Below are 17681 nucleotides of genomic sequence, written 5' to 3'. Positions count from 1 at the left end.
TGTTTGACCCCATATCTATTAATTCCCTTTCAACTTGATTTTTTATAGTGCTCTCGAAGCATGTGGAAGACATGCATTTTCCTTAGATTCTACATGGCAGATCAATGAGCCTGTATATTAAGAAAATATACAACAAGAGCAGAGAGAAACATTCACAAGACATTTATGAGATGGCAATTGATATTACTGTAAATGGAGAAATTAAGAGAAAAAACTAAGAAGCAGCTACCAAAATGTATGATGGTAACAAATCGGGAATATTCTAATGCTTTTCTAAGAGGAATGTTGAAAAGGAAGAGGGGAAAAAAAAACCCAGCACATGACAAGTCCTGCACTAAATTATACTCTAAGGGGAAAGTGCCAAAGCCAAGCAAAACACTTTTAAAAGTTTTAGGAATGTAGCAGTCATAATTAGCTTCTCATAAGGGTGGCTGGAAAATTTTTTAAATACATACATTTTTTCCTGAGATAATTAAAGCATGTTACCTGATTTTACTAAGGGGGAAGACTTTATAACAACTTCTTTCTTCTGTCCACTAAAAAGGTGTTTCAAATAGAGCAAGTAAGCACTGATCTAGTCACATGGAGGACTGTTTTCTCCAGTAAAAGTGAATTCAACCCATTAATCATTAGAGAACAGCTGCGTAGAAGTTGTTAAGACAACATCATTCTCACCTTAAGAACATGAACAAGATGGAGAACGTATAAAATCACAGTTTTGTTTTGTTTTATTTTAAATAACCATCTGATGGGACTTCCCTGGTGGTCCAGTGGTTAAGACTCCATGCTTCCAATGCAGGGACGTGGGTTGCAATCCCTGGTCGGGGAACTAAGATCCTACATGCCGCACGGCACAACAAGTAGGTCAAGTAAAGTAAAGTGAAGAACCATATGAGAACTGAAAATGCAAAAAATCCCTAGTTAACTAAAATGCAGAAAGCAACAAGTCCTTTCTTGGAGAGAAGGCACGTGCCCACATACAGCTGTTTTTATCCTTTGTGAAGCAGCAGGACAAAGAGGAAGCCATCAGAGATGAGGAAAACAGGATTTTCACAAAGTTTTAAAGGTAGAGTATGAGCTGGTGTGATGGTTTAAATCCTTAGAAGACACAGACACGAAGAGAATGTGAACCCACCCTCTCACTCCTTCCCGCAGTGTTTCCCCAGGTGCTCAGGGGCAGTCTGAGAGCAGAGCTGAAAGAGGTGTGTCCACTAAGACTGAGGGGCAGGGCGGGAGAGCTTCCGGAGAGGGTTCAGACAGCATCCTCAAATCACAGGAAGCCCGTGACTAACAGAATCTAACTAAAGTAACAACAACGCCCAATCTCAGCTCAACCGCCAACTGACCTGACAGCCCTATGCATGAGCAGCCTGATGGAAAAATGGGCATGCCCTTCACCAGATACGACTATTACTTACCTTAGTCTCTACTGCTCTCTTACCATCCCTGGTATTCAACCAGAAAATTACAAGGCATGCAAAGAAGCAAAGAAATGTAAGCCAACATCAAGAGAGGAAGTAGTCAAGAGAACCAGACCCAGAAATAGCCCAGGTATGGCTGGGGGAGGGGAACTGAAACCTAAAAACGACAGTAAATATGTTACAGGATCCATGGCAAAAGGCGGCCGACACACATAAACTGATGAGAATTTCAGCAAAGAGATGGAAACTATTAAAAAGACACAAATGGATATGCAAGAAACGAAAAAAAACCTAACAGTGATGAAGAGTTCAGGAACACACCTTCCACATGCAAAGCAACCAAACCCAAGTCTATATCCCCAACTGCCCCCTTTATCTAACTCACATGTCCAGCCAATATTTCCCCTGCCCTCAAATCACCCCCAGGCCAGATACCAGACAACTGAAAACCACGCCTACAGCCTAGAGCTCACCAATATTACTCAGAGTAGCTAATCCTATGCTTTCTGCCCTTCTCTGCCTTCCAGAAACCCCAGTAAAAGCTCTAGCCTAGGATTTCCCCTCACTCCTTCCTGACTCCTGACCAAAACCTGGTGTATCCCCACATGGCCCTATGTGGCATGGTGTGCCCTCTTCTCTTGGAAAGTGTAAGGAATAAAATTTTCTTCCAGTGGCATTAGCCTCTACATGTCATCACTCAGCCACCTCTGTAATTTAAAATCCTGCAGGTGTAACTGAAACCAGTATCAAATGATCTAACATAATGCATTTAGAGTTCCAGAATGTGAAGAAAGAGAAAAGGGGGCAAACGAAGCATATGAGGAGATAATGGCTAAGATTTTCTGAAACTGGAAAAATTATCAACTCCTATATCCAAGAACTTCAATGAACCCCAAGCAAGGTAAAACAAAGAAAATCCCATTTAGGCACCTCATAAAAAGAAAATCTTGAGAGCAGCAAAAGAAAGAGATGACATACAAGAGAACAGTAAGAAATATAGATGACCTGTCATGAGAAAAAAAAATAAAATGGAACCTTAAGAAAACAGAAATGACTTCTTAGAAGTGCTGGGGGAAAAAGAAAACTATCAATCCAGAGTCCTACATCCATCAAAAATGAAGGTAAAATAAATACATTTTCAGGTAGACAAAACATGAAAGAATTCTCCAGCAGAAATACTCAAATTAAATTAGCCTAAGGAACTTAAGGGAAAGAGCATAAGATAGAAACTAAGTTCTGCAGAAAAGAATGAAGAAAATCAGAATGGATAAATATTTGATATTAAAAGACATGAGGGACTTCCCTGGTGGTCCAGTGGGTAAGACTCTGTGTTCCCAATGCAGGCGGCTCGGGTTCGATCCCTGGTCTGGGCCCGTGCGCCACAACTACTGAGCCTGCGCTCTAGAGCCCGCGAGCCACAACTACTGAAGCCTGCGCGCCTATAGCCTGCGCTCCACAACAAGAGAAGCCACCACAATGAGAGGCCCGTGCATGGCAATGAAGAGTAGCCCCCGCTTGCCGCAACTAGAGAAAAACCAAAGCGCAGCAACGAAAACCCAATGCGGCCAATCAATCAATCAATCAATAAATCAATAAATAAATCCTCTTTCTAGATAACACCTGAGTAAAAATTCAACACCTATGACCTAATCACATATTTTTTTTTAATTTTCTGGAGCTGAATTACAATGAAAACACTATACATCAAAATTTGTGGGATGCAAGCTAAAGCTGTTTTAGAAGGAAATCTATAGATTTATATGTCTACATTCCAAATAAAATGGAAAATCAATGCTTCCATCTTAAGAAATGTTTAAAAGAAAACCAAAATCCAAAGGAAATAAAAATAAAAGCAAAAAACAGTGAAATATAATATGGACAATATGGGTCATCTGAAAAAAAAATAGTAAAACTGATGAAGTTCTAGGCAAGACTTATTGAGGAAAACATGAAAAACTTCAGTACCAAGTATTAAAAAAGAGGTACCACTACAGATCCTCTTTGAAAATAAGAGGTATTATGAAGAAATTTATTCCAATAAAGTCAAAAGCTTAGAGGAAATAAACAAATTCCTTGAAAACCAATTTATCAAAACTAACACACAAAACTAGAAAATCTGGATATCACTTTACATACTAAATAAATTGAATCTGTAATTTTTAAACTTCCCACAGAAAAACCCACTAGACCAAGATGGCTTCACAGGTAAATTCTCCCAAACACTTAAGGAAGAAACCACACAGACACTTTGAAATAACAGAGCCAGATGGAAAACTTCTCAACTCTCTGAAGCCACCATAACCCTGATATCAAAATCAGACAAAGACATTACCAAAAAAGAGCATAACATACCATATCTGTCACAAACACAAATACAAATACCCTCAACCAAATACTAGCAAAAAAATACAGCAATACCCAATGAAGTTAATACATCACTACCAAGTAGAGTTTATCTCAGAAAAGCAAGGTTAGTTTACTTAGAAAATTCACTGCAATTCACCCATTAACAGATTTGAGAACAATATTTAATGATCATTTCAATAGATGCTGACAAGTCTTTTTTTTTTCAAAAGTCAACATCTACTTATGATTAAAACTAGGAAGAGACAAAAACTTCCTCAATATAAAAGGCACCTACAATCTTCAGCTAACATCATATTTTACAGTCAATAATCAATGCTTTTCCCCTTAAGATGGAGAATAAGGCAAGATGCCCAATATCACCACTTCCATTCAACATATTATTACTGGAGGTCTTGGCAGTACAAAAAGACAAGTAAAAGAAATAAAAGGCATTCAGATTGGAAAGAAAGCAAGCAAGCTGTCTTTATTCACACATGATACCATTGTGCACAATAAAAAATAAAAAATCTTAAACTACAAGCAATAAATCAACTCAGCAACAGTGTAGGACAAAAAACGAACTGCGTTTTTATATACTAACAGTATATTGGAGAATGAAATGAAAAACATAATACACTTTAAAATAGCACCCAGAAACATAATACTTAGGGAAATTTAACAAAAGTTATCTATGACCCTACATTGAAAACTATAAAACAATGCTGAAATTCAAGACTAAATAAATAGAAGCTCAGACTCATGAATTATTAAAACTCCATATTGAAAATATTGGCCTGCAGGTTTTTTGATGAAGGATGCTGATGAAGGATTCATATCCAGAATACTTAAAATAATACAGATAAACTGACTGTAAAATTTATATGGAAATGCAAAGGATCTAGAATGGCCAAAACAATTTTGAAAAAAACCAGAGAAATCATACCACCTGGCTTCAAGATCTACTATAAAGCTACAGTATTAATGATAGTGTGGAATTGGCAAAAGGACAAATAAACCAATGGAACAGAATAAGCTAGAATTAGACCTGCAAATACACAGACAAGTGTTTTATGACAAAGGTGCCAAAACAATCCAATGACAGGAAAGAACTTTTCAACAAATAGTGCTAGAAATACTGGATATCTGTATAGGAAAAGATAAATAACACACAATCTCCACAAATCACACCACACACTACCCAAAAATCTTCACAAGTCATAGACCCATTATAAAGCTTTTAAAGAGAAAACATTCAGGGACTTCCCTGGTGGCACAGTGGTTAAGACTCTGTGCTCCCAATGCAGGGGGCCAAGGGTTCGATCCCTGGCCAGGGAACTAGATCCCACATGCATGCCACAACCAAGGAGCCCCCCAGGAGGGAGGGAGGGAGGAAACATGGGAAAATGTTTTTTGCAACCTTGGGATAGGTAAAGATTTCTCAGAACAAAGAGTTCTACCAATAAAACTTTTTTAAACTGATAAATTCAACTTCATCAAAATTAGAATGTTCTTCTCATCAAAGCACTGTTAAGAAAATGAATAGGCACAACATAGATCAGAGAAAATACTCAAAATTAACATATGCATAATTAATACAGCTGATGAAGGATTAGTATCCAGAGAACTTAATTCCTACAATTCAATAACAAAAAGACCAACAACATATTTTAAATGAGCAAAAGACTTTAATAGACAGTTCACAATGTTAGAAATATAATTGGCCAGAAAGCATTTGGAACAGCACTCAATCAACATCACTAGTCATGATTAGCTTAAATGAAAAACACATCATCGAAGGCTGGTTACAGGGTGGAGCAGCTGGAACTCTCATACACTGCTGGTAGTAAGAGGATTAAACTACTTTGGACAATTGTCAATTTTCTTAAAGGTCACACACACACACACAAACACCCAGCAATCCCACTCAGAGGTATTTATCCAAGAGAAATGAAAATGTGTGTCCACACAAACCCTTGTATACAATTGTTCATTATGAGTTTTTGTTTTTTGTTTTTTTTTTTTTTTGCGGTATGTGGGCCTCTCACTGTTGCAGCCTCTCCTGTTGCGGAGCACAGGCTCCGGGTGTGCAGGCTCAGCGGCCATGGCTCACGGGCCCAGCCGCTCCGCGGCATGCGGGATCCTCCCGGACCGGGGCACGAACCCGCGTCCCTTGCATCGGCAGGCCGACTCTCAACCACTGCGCCACCAGGGAAGCCCTATGACTTTATTTACAAAAGCTAAAGACTTTTTGATGATCCACACTCCAGTGTCCTTCAGCATGCATTTTCATGAATAAATTCATATGAATGTCAATTCAGATTTCCATTTAAATATCGGAACCAATAATAAAATGTGGCTTTCAGTACGCCACTATCAACAATACCATCCTTAGGGTAAAAATCTTACATTCTATGAAAACACAGAAGGCTATATACAAGAAATGCTATTTCTAATTCTGCCCACTCCGTTTTCTACCAATTCCACCTAAATTCTTTTAAAATGACTTCCTTTCCTCTTCTCTCTACCCTGGAATCTTCGCAGAAATCCTGAATAATGTACCACGCCCGAAAGGATAACGCCAGACAGAGAGCCCTTTGCATTGTGGCTTTATGCATCCCCTGCACTACAACAAATTATGCTATTACACTTTTTTAAAAGAAATGTACACCCATAAATACATTTCTGTAAACACGTAAAAGAAAACAGTACAATTCTATTCAATTCCACAAACTCTTGGAGTTGTCTTTTCAAATGCTTTAAAACAGGGCTTCTCAACAGCAACCCTACTGACAGGTTGGATCAGACGGTGCTTTACTGGGGAGGGCGGTCCTGGGCTGGACATTTAACAGCGCTGCTGGCCTCCACCCACTAGACAGTAGTAGCAACAGCCTGCACTGCACCCCTGCTGCTCTCCCCATCCCAATTGTGACAATCAAAATGTCCCCAGACATAAAATCACTCGCTGTTGAGAACCTCAGACTTCAAGGATGACCTTAACATGTTTTCCCAAGATTTCTATGATTCCTTTGCTTTGGGCCTTTTTTCCTCCGAGTTTCCAAACTGTGACCAAATCTTCAAGATTAAATTTTAACAATAAATTTTTCTAGTATAACCTTTTCCAGCCAGCCTTATTCCCTGTAGCTTCTCGGCTCCCTAAGCACCTTAGACAGACCTCTAAACTGTTATTTGTTTGCAAACACTCCCAGTCTGTGAGTTCCCCTAAGGTCAGGCCGTTTAGTCTCTGGTTGACTCTCCCGTCCTCAGCGTCAAACAGAGTCAGTGGCCGTTTAGTTGCCTGAATGGCATGCACTATAAAATACTCACAAATATTACTCCAGCTAATGTGCTACAGAAACATTCTCATTATTATTCAGTCCAACTGCATGAGCTTCTGGAAGCAGTATGTTCTTAATTCACTCTTTTAAAGTGATAAAGAATACATTACCATGTTGCTAAATAAAGTCTCTGGTATAAATGCAGGCTAAAATGCATACTGCTTCAGATACATAGGTGATTTCATCTTCCCATCATCATGATGAAAATACAAATGGGTGAATTATAAAAATAAGAAGTATCTTGCCAACATCCTTTCAAGTGCAATATACTAGGACCTAGGCAACATCAAACCAAATATAATATTTGAAATGTCAAATTAATGAAAGCAAAATGGGAAGCATTTTCTTTAAGTGGTGCCTGGCTGTGATGTGTGGGAGAACTTCACAGAATGGTAATTATTTACCAAGCAAGTGAGTGAGGGTCACAGCACAATGTAGCATGTGGCAGGCATGCCAGTGAAATGGAAAAGCAAGTTATATAACAAAATTTTTGGAGCAGGGGATATTTCACCCTTCAGGGAGGAACGCTGCATCTCCTGACAAACTACAGCTTGCCATGGGGAAAGTAACTACACAAAATGCTCTTCTCCAACCTAAAACCAGTGACGTGACCATTTCACAGCCCATGGTATTTGAAGTGTGACTGGCGTGAAGTAGTGAATGTTTATAGTCATTTAAAAGCCTGATTTTAGTTATGGTAAGCATTCCTTTACCTGCAGCAGTGTTCCTTTTTTTAGGCTTTATTGAGATACAATTCACCATAAAATTTACCTAGAGTGTACAGTTCAACGGCTTTTAATATAGTCACAGAGCTGTACAACCATCTCCAAAATCAATTTTAGAACATTTTCATCACACCCTAAAAAAAAAAAAAAAAAAAAAAAAACATACCCATTAGCCGTTATCTTTATTTTCCTCCAAACCCTCAGCCCTGGGGAACCACTAATCTACTTTCTGTCTACACAGATTTGCCTGTGTAGAACATTCTGGATGTTTCATATAAATGGAATCATACAATATGTAGTCTTTTGTGACTGGCTGGTTTCACTCAGCAAACTGCTTTCAAGGTTCATCCACGTTGTAGCATGTTGTAGCGGTTTGATGTAATTTCAAATCTTCTTGTTTATGACAAAAATAAAGTTGTTTTTAAAAGTGAAGTTGGGAGAGACACTGCTTTGGGAAAGATCCCTGGTGTTCTCCTTACTTGCTGCAGGTAATAAGTCCTTCCTTCTCCTGATCTTTGGCTTAGTTTTATCTATTGGCTTGACACCCACCGACAGGTGAACACAGTTTTGGGGTACCAGAAGGACTCTGCACCCAGCTGCCTTGGAATCTTCTCTGAATTCCACCAAGCCCTCCTCATCATTTCCTGCTTTTTTTTTTGCTTTATTCACTTTTTACCAGACTGGATGTTTCCAGGGCTTAGCCACTGACAATCATATCCTATGCTTTAAAATGCATCCACATTGAACATGAAATAACTATGTCTTGCTGTAAAACTTTTTTGAAAAGATTTTGATAAATTTCAGTTTTTGTAAGAAAAAATCATTTTATAAAAATAAAAAGTGACGTTGTTTTCAAGAGCAAAGTTACTGTTTCGGTATAAACGTGAAATTGTGAGTCAGGAGGTCATCATCCACATCTGAGGTTGCCGAGAGCACTCCATAACTCAGCTAGTGAAGGGTGCTGCTGGAGCCTTATCAATAAGAACACGTGAAGAAGCAACCATGGAGAGGGGGGATTTGGACTCTGAATACACAGTTTGTAAGGTCTACTCGAGTGTGTCCGGTCTGGGCAAGGCTACCCTCTGTTGATCTAAATAGCTCTCTGAAGACCGTGGGGCGTTAGCTCCTGCTGAGGTGAAGATGACTCTTACCAGCAGTGGCAAAAGCCATGCAGCAGCCCCACAAAGAAGATCTTGCCCATCCACACTGGCCCCTTCGTTCCCTAGCAACTGGGGACTTTGCACTTTTGCTCTCAATGGGTCATGCTGTCTCCTCCCAAGAGCCAACTGGTAGAAAGGTACACCTCAACTAAATGTATTCCCTTCATCTTCCCTTGCCTGGAACAACAGTGTAATTAATCTATTATTGGTTTAGAGCATGCTATTTCTTTATTAGCTTATTAAGAGATGTTACGTGTTCTACTAGAGACAGTATACATTGAGACATTATTCATCCTATATGCTACTGGCTTGTGAAATTATTATAATTCCCACAGTGAACCTGTGTTAAATAAAATACTGGCAAAGACAATCTCAGGCTCTGAGAGTAATTTGCCTCAAAATGAAACACAGCATGCATGAGCTCTTCATTTATGTTTACTGTCAAATCATACTTCATCATATGGCCATGCACATTTATCTATCTATTCATCAGTTGATGGATATTTGTGTTTTTGGCTATTATGAATAATACTTCTATGAACAGTCCTGTGCAAGTCTTTAGGCAGACATGGGTTTTCATTTCTCTTGTTCACATCGCTAGGAGCAGAATTTTCTAGGTCATGTAACTTTATATTTAACTTTTTGAAGAACTGACAAGTGTGTTTCAAAACAGCTACACCATTTCAAATTTCCACCATCAGTATGTAAGAGTTCCAATTTCTCCACATCCTCACCAATACTTGTTTTTATCTGGCTTTTCAATTATAGTCATCCTCGTGGGTAATATCTCATTGTGGTTTAGATTTGTATTTCCCTAATAGCTAATGATGTTAGGTGTCTTTTGATGTGCTTAGAACCACCTGTATATTTTCTTGAGGAAGTGCCTAATTCAGAACTTTTGCCCATTTTAATTGGATTATTTGTCTTTTTATTATTGAGTTCTGAGTTCTTTATATATTCTGGATACAAGTCCCTTATCGGATATATCATTTGCAAGTATTTTCTCCCATTCTCTGGATTATCTTTCCATTTTGTGTTCTTGGCACATGTGTTCCTAAATGCTGCCTCTCAACTAAGATAGTCAAAGTAAACTTTCAGTGAACTGAGGGAAGGAAAATGAACCACACACCCTCCTAACCATTGAGAATCAAAGCAGTAACGGCTAGTTGGAAATCAACCCACCCAGCTCTTCTCCCATGCATTCTTCCTAAGAGATTCCCCAAGTATTAGAACAGCACACAGATTGCTCTCTTCTGTTTCCAGACATTTCCTTGCCTCAGCACTTCCCAGCTTCCTTGCAGCTAGGTATAACCATACAACTCCACTCAGGCCAATGGTATATGAGCAAAAGTAGTGTGCACTTCCTCTGGAAAGCATTCTTACCACAACAGACAATGCTACATAATAAATGGGAGCTGGCATCTTGGACCTAAGGTGACCAGGAAGGTAAACCAGGCACAAGAGGGGGCAGTGTCTGACACCAAGCAGCATACCAACGATGACTGGATCCCCTGTAGACTTCCTAACAAAGAGAAGAAATTAAACTTCTACACTGTTTAAGTCATCTTATTTTGAGTTTTTCTGTTACATGCAATCAAACCTGATCTGAATTCATGTAACAATTAAGTGAAAGCTCTTGATTTACATGTACACAGATCAAACGCAAGGCCAGGCTCCATTTTGCAGTTTATGGAAGTACTGCCTATTGTCACAATGTTACCTGACTGCTCTTCCAACAAAAGGAATAAAAAATAGCAAAGACTGATACCAGGAAAGAAGACAAAAAACTTTACATGGAACATATGCAATCAATGGTGAAACTGCTATCTATGAAGGTCCGCAGTAGGCATTCTGTACAAACCCCATCAGAAACCCATCTGCAATACCCACATGCTCTAAAACGTGTTAAGTTTATTTTCTTTCAGCAGAATACAAATACTGGAGCTCACAGTGCTGCAGTGTGTGCGGAAGAAAAGGACAGTTCACTAACCATCGCCTGATTGAATCTAATCCCAGTCCTGTCACTGCTAAGCAACAATTCAATTTCATTTAATCCAGTACAAATTTGGTGAATGCCCACCACATATAAAGCACTGTAGGAACTAACACGAGGCTCCTACCCTCACGGAATTCATATCTCATAAACAAGGAATAAATTGCTTGTAATCCCCAATAGTCGGCTTGGCCAGGAATCAGGGAAACAGACAAAAGAAGAGCCTATCTCATTTCAACTTTTCACTGAATAAATGCCTTCAAAACCCCAGAATCAGGGTGGAGACTGCTGAGAGAGTACACTCCCCTCTCTCCAGAATTTGCTCCAAAAGTGGGAGACCAACAGCAACATATTGACAGTGGGGGGTGGCAGAGAACTAAGAGCCCCCAGAAACATCAAACCTGGGGGGCTGATGGTAACATCAAACCTGAATAGATGTTCCCCTGTTTAGAAATCAGGAAATAAAGCAAAGACAACAGAAGTCTGTAATTCAACTTAATTACAGTCACATGAGCCCAAAGGCTCAAGGAGATACACACATAAAGATATTTTCCAAGTTAACCAAAGAGCTTTACAACAAGACTTACAATGAGCATGTATTACATTTTAAAAAAGATTTACATGGTAGTATTTATATGATAAGTTTGAATTAATATACCCATAGAAAATGTTGGGTCCATAAAGAGAATATATCTTCTTTCCCCCAAGAATTCCTGGAAATTTTACAAAAAGCATTCAGTCTCTCCAACCTCTGCACTATTCAAAATGCCTATCATACATCCCAGAAGCAACTGAGTCGGCTGCTGGATATAAAAACCTGGAGTTCAGGGCTTCCCTGGTGGTGCAGTGGTTCAGAGTCTGCCTGCCCATGCAGGGGACACGGGTTCGTGCCCCGGTCTGGGAAGATCCCACATGCCGCGGAGTGGCTGGGCCCGTGAGCCATGGCCGCTGAGCCTGCGCGTCCGGAGCCTGTGCTCCGCAACGGGAGAGGCCACAACAGTGAGAGGCCCGCGTACCGCAAAAAAAAAAAAAAAAAAAAAAAACAAACCTGGAGTTCGGGGAAGAGATTCAGATACAGATAATAAATCTGGGGAGTTACCAACACATGGATAGCATGGAAAGTCCTGAGGCCGGACAAGATCGTTAGGGCTGCAGAGAGGAGATCTGAAGACTGAGCTCCAGATAATTCCAACATCAAGAGGTCTGGGAAACAAGGAACTGGCAAAGGAGTCCAAAAAAGATGAAAAGCCAATGGGGTGGGAGGAAAAACAGGCAGGTGTGACATTATTGAGCCACGTGCAGCAAGTGTATCACAGAGCAGAGGGTGACTGGCCATGTCCGATGCTACTGCCAGGAAAGAACAAGAGGACTGAGAACTGACCACTGGCTGTAGCACAACAAGATCATGATGGCCTTAACAACAAAAACAGAAAAACCCAGTGGAGAGGTGGCGGCAAGGGCCTGATTGAAGAGGATGCAAAGGAGCACAAGAGGAAGGAAATGGGAGACCTGAATATAAGAGCTTTTTGAAGAACTTTTGGGACTTCTTTGGTGGCGCACTGGTTAAGAATCCACCTGCCAATGCAGGGGACACGGGTTCAATCCCTGGTCCAGGAAGATCCCAGGTGCCACGGAGCCATTAAGCCCGTGCACCACAACTACGGAGCCTGCACTCTAGAGCCCATGAGCCCCAACTACTGAGCCCACGGGTCCTAGAGCCCGTGCTCCACAACAAGAGAAGCCACTGCAATGAGAAGCCTGCACACCACAATGAAGAGTAGCCCCCGCTCGCTACAACTAGAGAAAGCCCGTGCACAGCAACAAAGACCCAATGCTGTGAGGAAAAAAAAAGAAGAAGAAGAAGAATTTCTACTGTTTACGGGAAAAGAGAAATGGGCAGCAGACAAAAGAGAAGACTGGTCAAGGCAGGGTATTTTCACTGGTGATGGTGGTGGTATTTTTTTTAAAAGATGGATGAAATTAAGAATCAGTTTTGTACACTGATGGGATTCATCTAGTAGAAAGGCAAAGCTGGTGTCCAAAAGAAAGAAAGGCAGAAGTGCTTGAGTGACATCCTAAACCAGGAGAGAGGGGAGGTGAAGAGGGAACGGAAACAGCTAGACAGAGAGGCTGGCCTCAGTCAGGAACACAGATAGTTCCCATGGTGACAGGGACAGCAGGGTGGGTACGGACAGGACACTGGGCACTGATGATGGAGTGGGTATCCATGGCAGTGGATGAGCTCTTCGAATTACCTCTATTTCATCAGGACCAGGAGGCAGTGCCAGAGGCTTAGACAAGGAGGAAACTTGAAATATCCGTCAACTAGGAGCATGAAGGAACTAAGACCATGGAAAAGGGTTTGTGGTTGGGATTAATGGGATTTGAAGCCAGCGGTCAGGAATCGGAAGTGATCCCAGTGAACACGGTAGAATACATTTCTCTAGAAAGAGAGAAGGCAGAGGTGAATCTTACTTAAGGTGGAGCTGTGCAGACAAGTACAGTAAAGGGAGGGAAGGGCAATGGAGCTGAGTGTACTGAACAGAGTGACTTTAACGAATGACTGAAATTCACACTCGGCAAGGAAAGAAGTGAGGGTGTGAGGGGCTGAGAACAGTAGGACCAGTCGATTGTAAGCTAAGGATACTTACTAGAAAAGAGTAAGCAGTGAAGAACAGAAGGGGGTGTCAGAAGGAGAAAGCCCTGCAACTGAGATGACAGAGGGGGTGCCTGTCCTTGTAATGACATGATCTAAGGAGAGAGCACAGAGGGAATGGCTGAGGGAAGGTGGAGAACAGGTGACCGAAGGAGAGGAGCTGAAGGAGAAAGACGCAAAGTCCTACATGAATCGTCTGAAATGATACTGAAATGACTAAGAAAAGCATGAACGGAAGAGAACTGGAGACACACCATATAAGGAAGACTCTAAAAGTAGTTCCAGGGCTTCCCTGGTGGCGCAGTGGTTGAGAGCCCACCTGCCGATGCAGGGGACGCGGGTTCGTGCCCGGTCCAGGAAGATCCCACATGTTGCGGAGAGGCTGGGCCCGTGAGCCATGGCCGCTGAGCCTGTGCATCCAGAGCCTGTGCTCCACAACGGGAGAGGCCACAACAGTGAGAGGCCCTAGTACCGAAAAAAAAAAAAAGTCTCCCTCAAACAGATGCACTGGGCTCCATTCCTGCTCCACCACACCAATCCATAACCCTTCCAACCACTCCTGCCATTTCTCAACTTTCTCTACTCTGCCAGAGTGAGTTTTGAAAAATATAACTCTATCACTCAGTGCCCTGCTTAAAACCATTTAATAGGTTAAGCTCAAAAACCTCAAGGTCAGGCCTTTGCCCCCTTTCTCAAGCCTCCTCTCCCATCCTCCCTGGCTCTCTGCTCCAGTGATGCTGAGTGTCCCCCGGGGGGGGGGGGGACCTCAAGTGGACCACGCTCTCTCTTGTCTCCAGAACTTTACATATATTATACTAATCACTCTGCCTGGAATGTGTCTCAATCCCAGCTGACTCCAAATAAACCTTCAGTTATCAGTTTAGACGTCAGATCCTCTGGATGCCTTTCTTGAATCACTTAGACTAGATTAGTGGTCCCTCCACACCCAGTTCCCAGAGAGCAGCTCTGAGCGTCAATGGAAATAAATTAGAGATTTCTGCAAGAAGAATGAAGCTGAGAGGGTAAGGATCCAGGCCCCCACCCCACTTTAGTAAGGGAACTCTCTTTTTTTTTTCTGTTTCACATATGCATAAATGTAAAGGTTTTATTTGAAAAGAAGGCATCCCTATAAAGTAGTTTGAAAACCACTACACTAGATCAGCTCTAAGGTCTCCCCCAGTTCTGAGAGTCTCCTTACAAGATGACATCATGAGGAAAATAACTCCGTAGTAACCCCTCATCAACCTTTACGAGGGATGGAAAGTAGTTATAATCGTAATAAAGATCCCGATTGAAGGAGAGTACGTGGCATGATCAAGGTCTTAGAGAAAATATAGGGCTGGACAAAAATAACACGAATTGTGTTAATATGTGGAAGTACTAGAATTATCCTTTCAAGACAAAGCAGATGAATCTCATTTAACACATTTTCTAGTAGACAGCATTGCTGACTCGCCTCTGTCAATTATTTAGGAAACAACACACTTACATGGTTATACTCTGACGCCTGCAGCACAGTGGTTAAGAGCTTGGGTTCTAGAGTCAGATGCAAGAGTTCAAATCTCCGCTCTTCCACTTACTAGCTACATGACCTTAGGAGAATCACTTCAGCTCTCTAGGCCCCAGTTTCTCACCATGAAATGAGAAGGTTAATGTCTACCTGATGGAGCTGGGCTGAGGATGAACTGAGATAAAGCACAGAAGAATTCAGAACACTGGCACTTAGAGAAAACTCAGTAAATGCTTACAATGGGTGTATGCACACATATTTATGCTCAAGTTGTATTACACAGCCCGAATCTCTTCTTAAAGTTTTTGAACCAGTCCTAACTGGCTTGAAATTTAACCTCTTTCACCATGACGTTCCCTTTCATTTTTTTCCAGTCTTGGCTAAATGCATATTAAGCCATCTGTCCTTTTCTTTGTAGGGCCATATTTATCATGGTGCATAAGAGCACATTTTTATGTACCTGGTCTTCAATTCATTTATTGGAAAGTAAAGCACAGATCTTCCCCCTCTGCACTAACACCATAGACTCAGTTATATCATCTGAGGGAAGAGAAGAATTAATTATTTGTGTATTCCTGGGTCCTGACCTAAAATGAACTTGTGTTTAAAAAATCTCATATTGTAAACTTTTATTATACAAGTATGAAACAGTGTTATCTAAAGACCCTTGTTACCAAAACCAGGGCTGGCAAGGAACCTCCAGAGTGTCAGCTATTAAAAAAGGAAGTATTCTACGAGTACCATGATTTTCCTTAGTGCTACAGGACACACAAATAAATGCCAGACAGGTAGTACTATTGACAAACAAGCTTTGTTTTTCTTTTTCTTTTTTTTTACTTCCTTCTCTCTAGCAAAGATTCTTTTCTAACTAAATAACTAAAAGTCATACCACAAGAAAAAATGAGAACTAGTCTTTGAATAAACAGAGTTTGCCTATGACCCTTCACCACATACAGAGTATATACATGGAAGGCTGAGATCAACAGTGAAATGCTCCAGGGTCATTTTTTCAGTGACAACACTAGTTAAAATGATGCCAAACTTCAGCCAAGACTAAACAGCTAAACACAGTGACCAAGACAAAACAGCCCACAGTGAATACAGAGCCTGGGAAGATAACAAGATACCACTCTTCCAGGCCATAGACATCTCAGTTGCAATTAACTTCTATTTTTTTTAATCATTTTTTTAAATGACTCTTTTCATAAAGTCCAATAATGCCAATAACTTACCGGTCAGCAGCTTCTACATCAAAACAAAACCTTCTGTCGATGGAGTCAGTATGTCTTCTGGTACATTCTCTCAAAAAGAACACCTCTCCATCCCCCTGCAAAGAATCATTTTAAACATTCTCAAAGACTACCATATAAACATATACAGAATTAAACACCCTATATTTGATGGAGGAGGCAAGGTTCAGATTTTAGGTTCCTCTATCTTATTCTCTTTCAAACCAGTTTATTTAGAGTCGTAGCCATTTTTTTTAACTTTTTATTTTATATCGAAGTATAGCTGATTAACAACATTGTGTTACTTTCAGGTGTACAGCAAAGTGATTCAGTTATCCATATACATGTATCTATTCTTTTTCAAATTCTTTTTTGTCACTGTCCTTTTCTTAAGGTTTTCAAGATCCTGCTTTGATTACAGTAAAATTAAACCAGACCTTATGAGTGCTAATTTTAAAAGGTGGATTAACAATACAGTTTCCACATGCCTATATTTGTTATTCTCTTACTGTCCCCTTGTTAAAAGAAGGATAATGTGTTTGTATGTCACATTACATTATACCATATAAACCAGTCCACATGTAACCATTTCTGACCTATAAAAACTTCCGTTCCATAGGAATCTACCTAAAAGTACACTAAGGACCCTGGATCAGCCACTGTGAGCATCTAAAGCTGGAACCACTCCAACTATATGGTTTTGCTGTTTCCTAAAGTGAATCACTCTGAATTTATCTTTCCTGAGTTTTCGTTTAAATATGGTACCATTTACCTCCCTAAACCATCCTCATCATGCTCTTTAAGAGCACTAAAAAGAGGTGGAAAACAGGAAGCAGAAGCAACGCAGAAGCAGGTTCCCAGTAAGAAACTGTAAGGAGTCTGAGTAAACACTTCTAGAATATTTTAATATTTTCTGGAACATGGGGACCTCTAATATTAAACAAGCATTCTAACATAAAATTATTCAAAATATCAGAGCCATGTTTTTAAATATATATTTTATTATTTGGTAGCTAAAACAGAAAGACACCACTAAGCAGACATGTCTTGGGACTTGACAGGAAACTCACACTCCAACCTCATGCTCAGTTTATAACTGAAATGTATAGAGATGCTGAAGTTAACCCATATTTATCTTTTTACTACAACTTTTGATCGTATCAGTGGCCCTCTGAAATGTGAAATAATTGCGGGCATTTGGTGAATGAATAGTGCACTGCTGCTGTTCATTCATGGAATTTGCTCTTTTATTATATTTGATGCTTCACTTAACAACAAATTTTGCTTTCTATGCGTCTGACACATT

General features: G+C 40.4%; 1 protein-coding gene across 2 annotated transcripts in view; it reads right to left on the bottom strand.

The window, feature by feature from the left end:
• Positions 1 to 17681, bottom strand: part of ARHGAP10 (Rho GTPase activating protein 10) — a 336361-nt gene that overhangs the window by 176973 nt on the left and 141707 nt on the right. For both annotated transcript variants that reach the window (XM_060116129.1, XM_060116137.1), the window contains exon 10: positions 16379 to 16473. In XM_060116129.1, coding sequence (XP_059972112.1) covers positions 16379 to 16473 — 95 coding nt within the window. The remainder of the gene's footprint in view (positions 1 to 16378; positions 16474 to 17681) is intronic.

The sequence above is a fragment of the Mesoplodon densirostris genome, chromosome 1, assembly GCF_025265405.1.
Source record: "Mesoplodon densirostris isolate mMesDen1 chromosome 1, mMesDen1 primary haplotype, whole genome shotgun sequence".
Lineage (NCBI taxonomy): Eukaryota > Metazoa > Chordata > Mammalia > Artiodactyla > Ziphiidae > Mesoplodon > Mesoplodon densirostris.
This window is presented reverse-complemented; position numbering and strand designations above follow the sequence as displayed.